Source organism: Crocodylus siamensis, chromosome 5, assembly GCF_052110815.1.
Source record: "Crocodylus siamensis isolate JL-2025a chromosome 5, ASM5211081v1, whole genome shotgun sequence".
Classification (NCBI taxonomy): domain Eukaryota; kingdom Metazoa; phylum Chordata; order Crocodylia; family Crocodylidae; genus Crocodylus; species Crocodylus siamensis.
The window spans coordinates 114,021,198-114,038,231 of NC_143399.1; the positions used below are offsets into that span (position 1 = coordinate 114,021,198).

Sequence of the window (17,034 nt, forward strand, 5' to 3'; positions counted from 1 at the left end):
AGGAAATAGTAATGGCTTCTAACATTTTTCAAACAATTTGACATCCACAGATGAAGCGCTGCGTAAACTTTTAATACTCTTTCATATACTCTGCTTCTAATTAGGTTGTAAGTGTATAGTATATCAGAGATAGGAAAATATTTCCTATTGATATAGAAAAAAACTGTAACTATATTAATTATAATTTTTATTACAACACTGTCTATAAACCAGATAAAAATGAGGTCCTATTATTCTAGGGAATGTACAACTTCCTTTATGATATTTCTATACACTGTTCAGTTAAAATTACGAAGTATAAAATATTTTGTTTAGTTCTAGCTTTGGGAGAAGCCTTAGTCTACTTCTTATTCAATCTGTGGTTTACTCATTTGTAAAAGAAACAAGAGAGAGGTAGTTAGTAATGTTAGTTTGAAGTTGGGCATCATGGCATCTTGGAGATTAACTCCTTTAGAAAAGCATAAGCTTTTGTAGCTGAAGGTCAACTTCATCAGATGGCATTACATCTGATAAAAAAAGGCTGTTGCCTATGAAAGTTTATGCCTTTCTGATATAGTCTACAAGGTGCCATTGTGCTCTGACCTCTCCCGAAAAGAAACATGAAAAAATGTGACATGATTCGGTGAAATAGAATAATTTTTAAAAGTAAGTTCACCGGAACACAGCAGCATCTCTTTTCTGGAATCAATACATATGACATTTAAGGGAAGGACATTGTTAAAAACAACCCCTATTTTCTTCTGAAGGAGCTCCCTCCAGGGATAACTCTGGTGGTCATGGGTTAGTTCCAAAAGCACACTGCAACTCATCCTCCAACTTGTGGCAAAGTATTTATGGCAGGTGTTTCATGTAGACTACAGATTAACTAAGGTAATCATATTCACATTCCCAAAAGTCTACAGACTGAGTACAAATGCAGTTCTGGAAGTGATGGGAACCTTCCTGCAGTTCTTTTGAAGCCCCATAGCACAATGAAACGATGAATTTTGCACCGTTCCAATTTCTTGTTATGCAAGCACAGCAGAAACAATTAACTAGAATAGCCTTGTAATCACATGCTTCCCTTCTGCTGAACAACAAATTCATCACAATTACTGGAATTGATAAAAAAATCTATGAGAAATTCATCAGAATTGTCCAGGCAAAAGCAATCCACACAAGGGCAGAAAAAGGATCTACTTTGTCAGTCATTCTGCACAAAGAATAAGTCTTTATTGTATGAGGGAAGGGGGTGAGAGAGACTAGGGGTCAAAGCCTAGGAGGGGAAAATGCACCAGGGAATGAGTGAAGAGTTCCCCAATCTGCCCTTTCTACTTTCAAATCAGTCCATTTATGCATGGTTGGAAAAGCTCAAACTCTTAATGCTTGAGGGCTGGCTTTGGAAGAAAGAAAAAGAACAGCTGTGAAGGATTTGGGAAACTGAATACTAAAAAAAAAAAAAGTACTTATTCCTTACAGTCTTTATGAACTACTTAAGTGAAATTTGATGGGTGGCGAATTGACCCTGCCTATAGGATCACTGGTAGTGTGTAATTTAAAAACAGAACACTATGATAAACAATTTATGAGACTTGAAGGTTCCCTTAGAATTATGAAAACCATTGAAAAGTGCAGTAAGTAATCTTAGCTGAAATTGTGATGTTAGCACCACATGAAGCAGCTTTTAGAAAGACTTAGGAAATAGAATAGGCGATTTTATTGCTTTCTAAAACATAACATACAGTGAAAGAGGACTGTTTTGAGAGATTAGCATCTCAAGAATATTTGATGAAATCTGTGGCATTAGTTGCAAAGAAATACAGCAGTGCTTATGAAACTGTATGGAAACAAAAGAACGGCTGTAAGATTTGCAAAATGTACAGTGGTTTGAGAAATTGCAGCTCTGAAAACTACTTACTTAAATACTGCTGATCAAAAAACCCACAGAAAACTGGAAAAAAAAATCACCTGCAGTTTTTTTGCAATGTTTGGACAACAGCTGTATAAACTGGTTGGTAGCTGTATAATGTAATAGAAATCTTCCTTAAAATTAAGCAGTTGGTTAAAATTTTAAGTTTAATTAATATTGAAACCAGTTCAAATGCACTAGTGAATGCAACATTTGTTTTTTTAGCCACTGTGCCCATTCAAAATACTCTACTGTCTCTCTACATCTTGACTCAGGTTGTTTAACCTCTCTCAAACTTCTGGATCTGTATAGCCAAAGCTCTGAGAGAGTTTTAATCTAAATACTAGCCTCCAATCTAAAAAAAGTCAAATTCAGGCCCCGTACTAAATATTTCATTGTTAGGAAAGTTCAGGCTAGTGCTTTCACTCCCTCACTTTTGTTTAAATTAATAAACGCTACCCTGTGCAAATAGGAACTTATTATTCAGCAGCTTAAGATAATAACCTGACTTTGCTGTGAAGTGTACAGAGAGTCTTAGGGTTTATTTTTTCATGTACTTTTGGTTTTAAATGGGGAACACACATTGCTGCAAGAAAGGTGTAGAAATCCTTTAGAATGGATAAGGGTGGATAACATTATGCTTATAGGGGATACTAAGGGATACAACTGTCTTACATTTAGCAAAATATGACCAAACCTATCAGTTATTCTGTTGTGGGGTGTTTTTTTTCAGCCAAATTATTTCCAGGCAGTTTGATTTATCACACTAGGGCTTTTACCTTTTATGCAAAATGGTCCGTCATATGCAGTACTGGAGCAGTCGCATGAGTAGCCGTTGTACTTCTCAACGCATTTACCTCCATTCTCACAGTACATTCCATAGCTGGTACAATGACCTGAGCAGCCAGGTTTCACCCCAGGAGTAACTTTTGCTCTCTCTTCCAAGTCCAGAGTCACCCCATTCATTCTTAAGGAGCGAATACATCCCAGAAATCCTCTTTGGCCTCCTGCAGCACCTGAGAGAGAATGCAAAATTATGAATAAAGAGTTAAATTACATTATATCTTTTGTACACAAAATAATCAGTACAGATGGAGATAAGGTAATCTGGGATTGTTTTTGGAAAGGCCTAAGTCATCCCTATTCATTAGGGAATCAACATCCAATAAAGGTAAGTTTTCAGGTCAGATCCTCCATTTGTGAAAACAGGAATAGCTGTAAATAATGGGTTCAATGTTTTAATCTATTTTTGCATAGTCATATTTATATTGATACTGCTGGATGCTACTAATGATGATAACAACCTCTTATAGCAAGCACTACTGCTGACCAACAATTTGGGCCCAAGTGACCTTTCTCTAAGCACACACAGAGCAACATACTACAAGAGTCATGATTACATCTTAAGCTAGGCAATGGTTTTTTTGGTGAATAATTTCATACAATCATAAAATCAATGAGTCAGAAGGGACCTAGACAGATCTTCGAGTCTGACCCCCTGCCATAGGCAGGAAGGAGCACTGCGGGTGGCAGGGGTCATAAGACCCCAGCCAGGTGCCTATCCAGTCTCCTCTTGAAGATCTCCAGGGAAGGTGAGAGCACCATCTCTCTGGGAAGCCTATTCCAGGCTCTGGCTACCCTTACAGTGAAGTAGTTCTTCCTAATATCTAACCTAAACCTATCCTCCCTCAGCTTGTGGCCATTGTTCCTGGTGACTCCAAGGGGGGCCCTGGTGAACAGAATTTGCTGAAAAAGAGCCTGAAACTTAATAAATTTTAGTTGGACCTGGCTTGCACATCGCCTGTATAGTTTTATACTTTTATCTAATAGCTGATTGAATTGGCTTTAGCTGAAAGCATCAAAAAGCCCCACTGAAGCGCTCGATCTATCCAGATATTGTGGAGCCAGGTCAAAGTAACACGTTCCTTTGTTTGGTAAAGCACTTAAAAAACCCCAAACATCTGCAAGCAGCCTTACACAATAGAACATTGAATAGGATGTTCACTCCAGCTGTGGGGCACATAGGTTCAGTTCCTTTGACTGCATAAGCAGATCTGGACCCACCTCGCCAACTTCTGAGGAAAGTGCCCTCATCTCTACTTTACAAGTTATTCTGGAGGTGGCAATCCTTAGATTCTTCTCTTGATGGAGTAGGCAATGGAACCCAGGTCTCCTCATTTCATTTAGACTATTCTCTGTGGCTATACAGGAGCAATGGTCTCAAACTGCAGCAGACCAAATTTAGGTTGGAAATTAGGAAGAACTTTCTGATAGGGCTGTCCAAAACTTTGTTAGCAGATTCAATTCAGAGGAAATATGGCCTGATTCAGTGGCTGAATTGCTGAATCTGAATCTGAATCAGGAGCCTCCGAATCAATTCAGAGATTTGGCCATGGACTGTACAGGCAGGCAGTAGGCAGTGCCAGCAGGAGCAGCTGGGGCAGCAGCCGGATGAGCACTTGCTTGAGCTGGCAGCCCTGGGAGAAGCTGCAGCTTATCCAGTTGCTCCCCTGGCTGCCCCCTTGCCAAGACAAGGCAGGCAGGTGCTGGCAGCCCCGGGAGAAGCCACAGGGGCTAGCGGGAATGATGGGGGGAGCTGGGGGACTGAATCAGGAACTGGGGAATGAACAGGGGCTTCCCTCCAGCTCCGGTTCAATTCCCCAGTTCCTGGTTCGAACCCCCCCAGCTCCCTGATCATTCCCCTCAGAACCCATGGCTTCTCCCAGGGCTGCTGGCTCAAGCTGTGGCTTGTCTGGCTGCTCCCCTGCCTGTACCTCCGCTGGGGCAAGGCAGGCAATGCTAACAGCCCTAGGAGAAGCCTCAGGGGCTTTAGGGGGAATGATTGGGAGCTGGGGGATCAAACCAGGAGCTGGGGAATAACTAAGGGCTGGGAAAAGGAATAGAGGCTTCCCCCAAGCTCCCAGGAGAAGTAGGAAAGTACTTCTTTGTTCATCATTTCATGCAATACAAATTCCATTTAATGACAGTCACCATGCCTGTAGTCTAGAGCCCTGTGGATGCTAACAGCTACAGAAGCACAAGTGTTGCTAGAACACACTCCTGTCTGTATCCAAAATGTAGCTAAAGGCCATGTGTAGATGAAATGAGGGGCATGTGTGCACGACACTTAAAAGCAGGCTAAATGCTTTTGCACCACTTCAATGGTGTTGGTGTTTGCATGTATCAGCGGCATATTGTACATTAATTACTGCTGCTGTAGAAGATTTGGTGGTGTAATGAGCCTTAAATGACTCGAGGCGCAGCAGCTCAGGGGCACTGCAAGAAGCCTTGCAGGCAGCCTGGCAGCAGCCTGGGAAGGCAGGCTCTGCCCAAGAAAAGCAGAGAGATTGATCTATTATTTTTTTCCCTCCTGGAGCCTGCCTGCCTGCATGAGCTACAGGGGGGCCTGGTGCTTCCCTCCACAGCTGCAGTGCCCCCCCCAGGACTGCCTGAGCCGGGTGCCTGCGGGCTGCTGCTGCCACAGAGAGAAGCACCAGCCCCCCCTGCAGCCCAGGGACTGCTCAGCCTGCCAGCAGCTTGGCCTCCCCTCCCTGACACCAGAGAGGCAGTTAAGTGTGGGGTGCGCACATGACACTGGGGTTTAAAAGGCCCTAAATTGAAGCAGTGGGTTTTTAAAATCCCACCACTTCAATTTAGGGCCCCTGTTTCATCTACACATGCCCAAAGTTAGTAACATCTGAAAGCAAGCAGGCTAACTTAATATGGTAGATTTGTGACTGCCATGGAAGGCATATGACATGGCTGGAATGGAGTAGCTGAAAAATCAGGCCCTGTTATTTTCTCTGCTTCTTACCAACATATAACTGGCTGTATAGTTCCAATCGTGTATGGCCTTCTGTGGGTGCTTTCCGGATCTCCTGAGGCAGCTGATCTACTTGCAGACTGGCTTGTTTGACATTCCTCTCAGCATTGACTCGATGCCATTGGTCATCATTGAGTGGGTTGGGAGATCTGACCACAATTTCCACTGGGCCATTTCCAACATCAAATGAAAAGGACACTTCAGTAGTAGCTGAAATAAGCAGTGAAAAAAAAAATCCATACAGTTTCAGAAGCATGTTCACAGACAGAGATTTTTTTTTTTAACAAAAGTATTCCTTAGTCATCAGCCTTTGGTTCCCTCCCCCCCAGCCCCAAGAGAATCTGAGTTCATTCAAAACTCCCTTACTTTGAAACAATCCAAATATACACATATTTATGGAAGATGTACTTTACTCTGTGGAAGATTTCTATAGAATTTGACAGAAATGAAAGCAATCTAGTTCTATGAAATGTAATAACATTCTTTAGAAATTACTTTAAAAGTATTAAAGCTTGTTAGAAATTGATTCTTTATTCCATTAAAAAAAGAAAAATGAAAAAATGTGCTTTAGACAACACATTCAGTAGACAATTTTAATTTTTAATCAATCACTCAACCTTTTGGTTTAGAGTTTTCCAATGAAAAATTAAACTTTTTGAGGGAAGCAGTTTCCATAAAACCTGTTTTGTGGATGAACTTTTTTATGGAAATAACTTGAGAAAGCATATTTTGACCACATATGATATAGATTAGGGCTGTGAAAAACAGCACCATTTCATTTCAACTTCCATTTCACCATTTCAAAGAGACAGTGTTTCATTTTGTTGTTTCATTTTGTTTTGAAGCACTGTTCTGTTTTGTTTTGTCGAAACTGTTCAGCTGTTTCGAGGTTTTGCCCATAGGCTATAATGGGGAATCATGAAAATGCCTAAAACTTTGGCATTTCTTGCCTGATTCAGACAAAACCTGCAGGGATGGTAGCCCCTTCTGAGGGCATGAACACTGCCAAGTTTCAAGAAGATAAGTGCAAAGGGTTCTGGGAAACTGCATCTCAAACAGTTGAAAGGAAAAGTTGAATCACTTGCTGGCAGTGGCAGCCTGCTGTCATCCTGCGCACAGATCTGGGGGCCCACACCCCCAGGGAGGGCTGTGGAGCTGTGCCAGACTCCTCCCAGAGGGCATGGGCCCCTGGATCTGCATGCAGGATGACAGCAGGCTGCTGCTGCTGGCTGGGACTGGCGCTGAAGCCAAGCAAGCCTGGCTTTGAAACTCAAAACATTTTAAAACTTTCAAAACATTTTGAGTGCCCTCGTTTCATTTCCAAGCCTTTTGTTCCATTTCAGTTCACTGTTTTGAGCTCAAAATGTGTCAAAACAAAACACCTGGTGAAATTTTGCACAGCAGTAATATAGAGGGCTATAGACAGAGCTAGATATATAGAGCTAGGTATAGATATGGATAAAAGGTAGTTGTGAATCATGTCCTTTCTATAGATTTTTCCCCCCAAATCCATCTTATACATCTCTTAGGCAGAGTTATAGATTTCAATTAAATTATACTGGATAGTTAAAAAATGTACAGACTTTATAAATGTATTTTACACTCAATAGACTATTTCTAGCAGTTGTTGCTCAGCAGGTCATATGATTGGTAATTACCACTAAGGGGACCAAAGAGATTAATGAAGCGCAGATTTTTTTGTTCTTCTTAAAAATATGATCCTGAATTTCCTGCTTTGATTTATTTAAAGTATCTTTAGCCTGCAGAATTATTATAGGATGCCAGAAAACCAGTCGAAAGTTTTGTCAGAAAATGGATTACTACTGATGATATTCACAAAGGAAGACTTAACCTACATGTAAGGATAACTTAGCCTTCCATCTGTTTCATTTTTCTTGGGTATAAAGAAACTGTGGAGGCAAATTCTGGAAGCTGTGTCATCTTTTTGAAAGATGTTATTATGCACCATAATATACAACTATGAGTATCCTAGTAGAGTTGTGTCACTGATGTTGTGTGTATTTCGTTTCCAGGCTGAGAGAGGCTTTCAAAACTGTACGCACCCAGACTGAGAAATTGCTAATAAAATATTATTACTATCATCTCAATAGACAGGCAACTAGATTTTGTGCATGAGCTAGTACATTTCCATGATGCTTTTTCAAGACTGAATTAAACAGTAGCCATTTTTGCCTTAATTCTAAAAGGCAATTTCCTAAAAAGGAATGCTTTTTAAAAGGAAATTTACTGTACAGGCAGTACTTCTTGGTTTTTTTTCTCTACAGATGAGATAAAGTTAAATTATATAGGTGATTAAGTACTGAAATAGATACAGTTCTCTGTTACCTATAATACTGTTTCCTCTTTTGAAGGAAATGATTCTTATTGCATTTCAGCTCAGATGGAACTCCCATTCACTCCACTAGACTGAAAATCTCTACGGGCCATGACCTGGCTACACAGAGGTAAAGGTGATATTGTCTCACAGCTTCTAGTTTCAGGGGTTTTTGCCAACAAGATTAGGGCAAATTAGAAGTAAGAACAAAACCCGGAGGGTGCATCTACACGAGATACTTAAGACACAGTAGCCTAAAACTGCACAGAAGCGTGCTGGTCAAAAGAAGTGCTCATTGCTACTGCATAGCAAGTGTCACAAAAATACCATGCGCCGGCGCTGTTACTGCACATTTAGTTAGTACTTCATTAAGCAAGTACTAAACTAAATGCACAGTAACTACTGCACATTAATGAATGTGTAGACATGCCCAGCGAGTGGTTAATACACAAGAAGCATTCAAGTTTGTCTTGAATTGTGGGTAGCTATGTTTCCAATGTGTCTGCTTTGAAGAAGTGCTTCACCTCTCTGCACTGTCTCATCTCATTTAATTACTTCCCAAAAGCTGTTTGTTTGTAATGCTGTAAAAGTAAGAATGGTGTGGCAGGGTTTACCTTATTTTTAGCCACTCATTGGTATTTCTGACATTGCTAGTAGGTGCCTAGTGAAATGCTGTCGAATATTCACTCATCAACCCTAGCGTAAAAGCCTCTAAAAGAACAATGCTGGGTTGATTGCCCTTGGTCTTCTGTGTGAAATCAGCTGTCATTTAAAAAAAAAAAAGATAATTATAAAGAGAAAGAGAGTGAGTTGGGGTGGGAATGATGACAATATTTCAGTAAGAAGGACCATGATTGCACAGCTTAGCTTTATTCATAGATTTAGATCAAGGTCTGTAGGGCAGCCTGATAAATATCTTCCGCAGGAAAATTCATACTTATCACAGAAAAAATATTGACTAGAACTTTTAAGCATGTACATGCACTGATAAAATTTGCAGGGATTAGCCCTAGATTTTTACAAATTCACCTTCTACCTTGAAAGGAACAAAAAGAAACATCTCACAAAAGGGGGCTTCTTATCACCTTGGTTTGTTAAAGCAAAAGAGGAATTAAAACAAGGGAACTGCACAATCTATGTAGTAGGCTGGTACACCCCGAAAACAGATTTAAAACAGCATGACATAAGACAGTGGAGCTTATATATATGTGTTGGGTTGCTGCCCTAAGAAAACATGATGTATAGCAACATATTCTTTAAGAGTAGGATAAAGTCTTTTACAAACTTCCAGCAACTTTTATTGCTGGTTTTTACATGTAAAGTAGCACGTTTTGTTTTAACAGATATCTGATTCCACATTCCTTGTGTATTCAGCTACTGGGATATTAGCATAGATGAACATCAAATTTATTCAGAAGTTCTACAGGGCTACTCATTTAAAAAGCAACAACTAATTTTATTCTTTTTTAAAAAGGCTCCCTTTTAATTCTCCTTATAATTAAGACATGGATCTTTGACAGTATGTATCACTACATATTTACCGGAGACACTGAGGCCTGCATTAACACCGGTTTTTTACGCTTTTTTCCCTTGAGTAGGTATGTACAATTAATCCTGGACCTGCTTCTCTCTTCAACAGTCTTCTCAAGATTTAGATAATTTTCTGCAACTTGTTCAGAAGGCACGTATACAACAGATAAAGAAAAATGTCCTTTTCACCACCCTTAAAAGATAGCAGCAGCATATGATTCAATTTCAATGATGTTCAGATAAAACCATTCAGTAACTTAGATATCCTTGACCTTTGTTCAAAAGTGGAATGGATACAAGTTTCACTGTTTGGAAGATTCTCTATTTCGTGACGACTAGATGTCCTTCTAGCAGATAAGCTTTAATCAGACACAAGCTATTGGGTTGAATACAGTCAGTAATGGTTTGAAAGTCTATGGCCTTTGTAATACAACAGGTTAAATTAAATAACTGAATTGTTCCTTCTGGCCTTAAAAAAATCTCTCTATCAATGAGATTTCCACTTTGTGTTCCAGTTCTCATGTCACCATTCTTCCAACTTATCTCTTCTGAGAACTTTCTGCTAGAGTTCTTGGCTTGATGATATTTTCTATAAAAAAACTGACATCAGGAAGAGAGATGTTGACAGACGGATGGTGCTCATAAGGCTGCCATATAGGAGAATGTGGGTCAGATAGGGGAGAAAGGAGGTTGAAATTCTCTGATCACACTGATATCCCACATGCCATAGTCTCTCCTGCTTCTCACTTTTCAGTACCCTGATTCTCCCTGGTGCTCTGTATGCAATGTATTTACAGACTTTTCTGCATTGTAAGATGATTTAAGTCAATTGGAACTGGGTGCCTAATTTACTGAAGTGATTTGACAATCCTGCTTTAAAAAACACCTTGTTAACCTTAAATAGAAAGAGGCTGACTTCAATTAGCTGCCTGTAATTCAGGAATAATTATAAATATAAAAGAAACATATGCTGATGCTATCCAGACCTCTGAGATGATACTTGCTATCTTTCCTGCTCCTTGCTTGTATTATTTAGTGAATAATTTGAAAACATTCCATGTCTGACATAAAATCTTCATCAAAATGGAATCAGAGCTTGTGGTAGAGGTGATATATTGTATTAGACCAACTAGATATTTGCAAAGAAAAGTCTTTATTTGCAAGCTTTTTGGCACATACACCATTCTTCAGGTACAGGAGAATGCAAAGATTGTAACATTTCTCTGAGGTGGAAATTAAGATTCATATTTCACAGGACAGCTGAAGGTGTTGTAAGATCTCCTGGTTGGAAAAATTCATTGTGTGCCGATTAGTTTCAGATAAAAGTTAGAGCAGTCTATTTACCTAGAAGTTGTCTCTTTTTTAAAAAGAAAAATCTGCCTTTAGATACTCTATGAAAGTAAAGTTCCAAATAGATGCGTAATCTAATATAGATTTTAGCTCAGAAATTGAGAGAGATGATTTTTTTTTATGTACAGACAGTCAAATGCAAGCATAGGAAAACAGGCTTTTTAGTCTAACTAAAAATAAGGCTGTGGTAAAGACATTTGTAATTTCAAACAAAACACCTGAAGTTTATGAGGTATGTTTTTTTTTTAAATCTTATTTGTTCAAATAACATCTTCAGAATGCATTTTTCTGTAACCTTTTCATTTAGAATTTTTGAAAGGATTTTACAACATAACAAACTAGCCAGAGGGGGGAAAAAAGAACAAATAAAAAATCTGCAAATTCAATACAAAGATAATGTTGCCTTCTCACTCATTTTTTTGAAGCTCATTTTGCTCACTGTTTGAGTTGGACCCTGAGGGCCACTGATTTTTTTTTGTGGTGTATGCAGTATCTACATCTGAATACTATAAACTTGCAGTAAAATTACTTTGAGAATGGACTGGGAATTTGATCTATTAAAAGATGTTGCCCCTGTGCAATGAGGGCTGTTCTGTACTTTATGAATATATGTGTATGTTGTCACATTGCTTGAAAGATAAGTCTGTCTTCTATAAAAGCCACTTTGATATAGGTTTAAAAGATGCAATTTTAACATATTATTGTCCCTCTTTAAAAGCACTCTACTTGCTTCTTTCTAGAAAGTTGTTCAATTTAGAATGCTGATTCCTACTATTGGACCAATTGTTGGCATAAATACTAGCCCTTCAGTCTACTGGAACCCAGCCTGAACGTTTGGATCCATTTGAATGATAAATTCAATATGTTAAATTCCTTTCCCTCAGCAGCTATGTTTTGCTAAGACTGTTTCAAATGTATCTTAAACATTAAGCTGCCTGATTGAATAAGCACCCAATTTCTCGTTCCTTTGTTATCCTCTAGACTTGATAAGAATTCTGCTGTCGTAGTACTCTTTTCTGTGTTGAGCCCTTGAAGTGTTCTTAATCTGTGGTTCTGTTCTTAGATGTGTGATGCATTCTGGGGTACTGCATGATCTTGAAGCATAGCATGGGAAGACTCAGGGCAAAGATGGTAGGAAGCAGATGGGAACAAGTGAAAAACATTAAGGAAGTGTCAATGGATTTAAGAGCAAGGTGGAAAGGGCCAATGGATTTGTGAGTGAAATAAAAAGGTAGAACAAACTGTTCATTTATTGCTATGAAATGAAAGTAGCATCTTAACTCTATTTTTGACACCATGTAGAGCCTAAGTCATTAAGTATAGGCATAACACTCTCCCCTTCCACAACCCCAGTAATTTCAGTGAGAGATGAAGGAGCCCAGGCTGCAGTCCCATCAGTTTGCTGACAACACTCAACTCTGTCTCAGTCTTACCTGAATGTCATTTTGTTGAATGTTTGACTGTGTGTGGGTGAGACCCCAGTTGAAACAAAGGTAATACTGGTAGTTTGCAGGAAAGTAATGGAAACTATGGTGAGGGTTCTCTCTGTCCCTCATGCTGATGTTGTAACAAATGGCATTCAGTACCAGCGTGTGCAATAGAAGGATATATTGGACCCAAGAGCCTCCAGCAATGCTCTTTTCTGTCTCCATTTAGCTAGAACAGGGCTGTCTAACTTCAGCATGGCTGGACCTGCAGGCAGCATCTACATGTAATCTGCGGGCTGTATACCACATGGAACAATGCTGCAGGGGTGCTATCCTGGGTATCCCCCTACCTGGTGAATGTGCCAGTGGCACTTAAGCTCCCTGCCCCTGCTACCTGTCTAAGGATCCCCATCCCACATGACAGGGTACGCCTCTGGGGTTGGCCATGGTGCTTCTTGGTGTCTCAGCTACCCTGGGCTCACCTAATTTTTGCCCAGTTTTCCCCAAGCTACCACCTAACTTCACCTGCCACACCTTGATGGAAAGTTATTATAAAGTTAGGGAGACTGTCCCTTTGGACCAGGATGAGTGCTTAGGTGCCTTCAATCCTTTTGGTGCTACTTTCTATTTTTCCTCTCTTTATATTAGGTTGATTGCCTCACAGGTTATCTATTCCATCATTCCATGGGCCCTCATCTTGGCCATGGAGTGAACCTCAGTTCTACCAGCTATGGCTTACTTGTGCCTTAGGGGCATCAATTCTGGCCTCCAGCTTCCCCCCACACCCATGTCATGGCTCGTTTTTTATTCACTGGAATTTTTTGCTCAGATTCTATTTTCCGCCCACTCAGGCTCTGGATCTTCTGTTCAGGCCTCCACCTAAGCCCTTTTTCTCTGGTTTGGGCGTCTCAGCTCCTTGGCTTCAGGCATCTTCACTCCTCTGCCCCTTGCAGGGGCTCCAGCTGAAGAGTGCCCAGGCACACCATGGTGTGGCTTTCAAGCCACTCCTATAGCCATTCCCAAGCCATCAGTCAAACTCAGTGTACTCTTAACCAAAAGCTCTATCTGAACATATACCCTGTTGGGGGAACATGAATAAGCCTCAAGAAAACCTCTAACCCATCCAATCATGCTCACCCACTGAAAGAGAGACTTCCCTGCCCTCGACAGCAGACTCTCCTGCTCCTGGGGCTCTCTCCTCATGCTGGGCCAAAGCTTACCCCCTCTGCCAGAGAGCTCCTTCCTCCCCAGCACTCCAGGCTAGAGTGCTCCTTCTATCCTGGAGCCATCTTATATGTTGGCGCAGTTCTGCCCTTGCTGATCAGCTGATCCCTGACTCAGTGTTCTTCTATTATTCCTCATTTACCTCCAGCCATTTCTGTTAGGGGCAGGCTCATACCAGGGATCATTTCCCTCCTCACTGATCCCATCAGCAGCTATGCAGCAAGGATAGGGCTTGTGAGTGACATGCTGGCCCACATAGATTTCCAGGCCCACTAGCTGGACAGCCCACAAGTCACCAGCTGGACGGCCCTAGGCTAGAAGATTCTTGTTGTTTCTTTTAGATTTCCCACAGGGATCCAAGACAAAGGAAAGTAGGTAAGGATTACTAATGGTATCCAGGCATCTGGCATCTCAGGAATTCAATGGGCCCTAAGTGAAGCTAAACCTTAAAACCACCCAGAAACTCATGCTAGTGCAGAATGCAGCACCCCACTTGATTAGGTGGTGGTGCATCATTGTATGAGCATATAGAATCTGGGTCACAGGCTGTATACAGATTTTGATGTGGGATTTAAATGCCATAAAAGTTCTGATATGACTGTGTAGAGATTCTGTTTCTCTCTCAAGCATGGCTGGCCTGGTGCACCATCTACAAGGTCTCCATCACTAGGAGAACTGGCAACCTCCAATGGCAGCTGCTGTATGGGGCCCTGGCCCCAGACACTTTTGTCCACCACTTAGATCCAGAAGTGTCAGTGGTCTGCCTTTTCTGCAAGGAGATGGCGGAGATACCTTTCCATACCTTCCTGGACTGCCCCTGGCTGAAGCCACTCTGTTTCCCTCAGTGTCCTCTTTGGTATGCTCAATTTGCACTTCTTCAAGACTGTGCATCTTTTTTTTTCTCCCTACTGAGAAGCCAAGGGGAGTGTGATCTGCTTGGCCAATTTCTTGGTAGGCCAGACCAAGATGGTGACTCTGAAAAGCTGTAGAAACTGGCTCCAGTGATGCCCCCCAACTCTTTTGCTTCCTGATCTGGGCACATGTTACATTTGAAGTTTGACACCTCATCTTACAACAAAACATGGGTCAGTTTGTGCTGTGCTGGGCCATTAAGTGGGCCCTCTGCAAGGTGGAAGACAGCTGGTCCTACGTGTGTAACTTCATAAGGGACATGCAGGAAGCAGTTTTAATCTCTGGTGACATGGTGTTTTTTTATTGCTAACAAGTGTGTTGTGCTGAGCTCCTGGGAGGGCCACATACTTCTGCACTAAATAAATAAATAAATGATTTGAAAACATCATCAACATTAAACATAATCTTCTCCAATATATTAGTGACAATACCTTTTCTTAAACTTCATGGTGTATTTATCAGTGCTTCCTGCAGCCTGGTTTGCACAGAATTCAGATAAAAGTCCATATCTTGCTTTTTAAAGTACTTGCTGAATTAATGGAATGGAGTTGCTGTGTGTGGAGTCTTTTCCTAGAGTATTCAGTCACAGTCACAGCCACATTATTTTAACACTACCAGTATCAGCATGGGCCACTTATTGTTGTTGACTTCCACTCAGTAAGGGGTAGGAAGCTAAATCTAGAAAGGAATCTTATCCATTAGGCCTAGGTACAGACATTCAAAAAGCCCAAGGCAGAATTGTTAGTGGTTTTCTGTATGCAGCATAATTTAAGATTAGTAGATGCACCATTTTTCTTTCCAGATATAGCTTGTTTCTGCCTGAGCGCCACTGTATTACCTCTGTTCCACTAATGCACATTACTGTAAGCACTCTATATTATATTGGGCCTTGAAACCCCCTGAGAGGGAGGGCAGGGCAGAGTCATAATCCCCGTCAGCCCCCAAGCAGTCAACCATCTGTGCAAGTTGGCATCATGGCCTTTTCTTCCTGTACCTCTAGAGCAAACTACAACTGGTAGAAAGGAGTTCCTGTATTTTACAGGGGACAGAGAATGGCTTCTGGTGTTACTAGTCAAATATGATATTAGCAAGGTAGAGGACAGGATCCACGCTTCTCGCCAACCTAAACTTGTATGGGTATAAACTAATTATAAATGACTTGCTGGCAATATACTGAGAAGGGAATAAGTACAGGATAGCTAAAAGGGGAAGGAACACAGAATTTCATGAAATGCCTTTACTTACAAATAGGGAGCATGTGTGTTTTGGACCAGTGTACGGAAGAATTTATTTTGTCATTCTTTAATAACAACAACAACATAAAAAAGCAAAGCACTTTGTAACAGGGGGCCTACCAGGGCTGATCTCTGTGTGGCCTGCCCACCTGTTCTTGGGCTAACCACCTGCTACACTTGGTCTTAATTGATTAATTAATAGATGCAATTAAGTGGAAGCTGCCCATTTTCTGCCCTGCTGCTAGGGGGCGCTATCTGCAGCTCCAGCCCTCCCCTACACTGCAGCCCAAGCCTCACAGATGACATCATGATGTTTTCAAATGTGCCAGTCTCCCACGACGGCCCTCAGAATCCTGCTGTAGGACCCCAGCTGGGTTCCTCCCTTCAGGTGGACACTGCCGCCGTCATACCGGGCCACATATTACCCTGCCCTCAGTTCCCCTTCGGGTGTAGTCTCCTCACTGGGACCTTCGGCTCACAGTAGCCCCGGCCCACCTCCAGGCCAGTCAGGACCCCAGGCCCCTGGCTCTTGGGCGTCCCTCTCAGTGGACCTCCTTGCTTTTCTGACCTCCTGGCCCTGGCCCCCACCTGGGCCAGTCAGGGGAAGCTCTGGCAGGCCTTGATTTACGACCCATACTCTTATCCTGGGGTCTCCTTCTCTGGGTCCTCCTCCATGGACGTGGGGAGCTGGGGTTACCTCACACCACGACTGGGGCCTTAGGATCTCACAGGGGATTCTCACTCCCCCCTTGGGCAGCAGGTCATGGTACTACTATAGGTGTTATATTTGACCCAAACTCTGCCTCCCCACATTGGAGGACTTACTGGGGTCAGGACTCAGCTCTCTCTCTCTCTGGCGCAGCCCCCTCTCCCTTCACACTGGGGGCTCCACACACTGCCCCCCTTCACACTGGGGGCTCAGGGCTTCCCTCCACACTGGGGGCTCAAGTGGCCATAGCCGTGCCTGTCCCCAACTCTCTTCTTCAGGGTCTTGAACCCTCACAGGGCTCAGACAGCCTTGGCCACATCTGGCCTCCAACTTTCCTCTTCAGGGCTTGCACCCCCACAACTACCTCCGGTGTACACAACCCACCCAAAGGTGAGGGCTAGGGGTTAAGGCACCCCGACCCTCCTTTCACCAGGGTGATCACTGGCCTGGCATTTCCCGGGGACTCCTGTGCCACTGGGAGCCCCACCAAGCCACCCACTCCCAGCAGGGTGTAGCTTCCAGTCATACCCAAGACCAGGAGCCTCCAACCATCCCCTACAGCTTCTTCCTTACCTCCAGATTAAACTCAGCAGCCCTCAAG

General features: G+C 42.1%; 1 protein-coding gene across 1 annotated transcript in view; it reads right to left on the bottom strand.

The window, feature by feature from the left end:
• CNTNAP2 (contactin associated protein 2) overlaps positions 1 to 17,034 on the bottom strand; it is a 1,889,175-nt gene that overhangs the window by 174,629 nt on the left and 1,697,512 nt on the right. Inside the window, exons 17-18 of the mRNA XM_090049982.1 lie at positions 5,703 to 5,921; positions 2,668 to 2,904 (exon numbers count right to left, since the gene is read on the bottom strand). Coding sequence (XP_089906108.1) covers positions 2,668 to 2,904; positions 5,703 to 5,921 — 456 coding nt within the window. The remainder of the gene's footprint in view (positions 1 to 2,667; positions 2,905 to 5,702; positions 5,922 to 17,034) is intronic.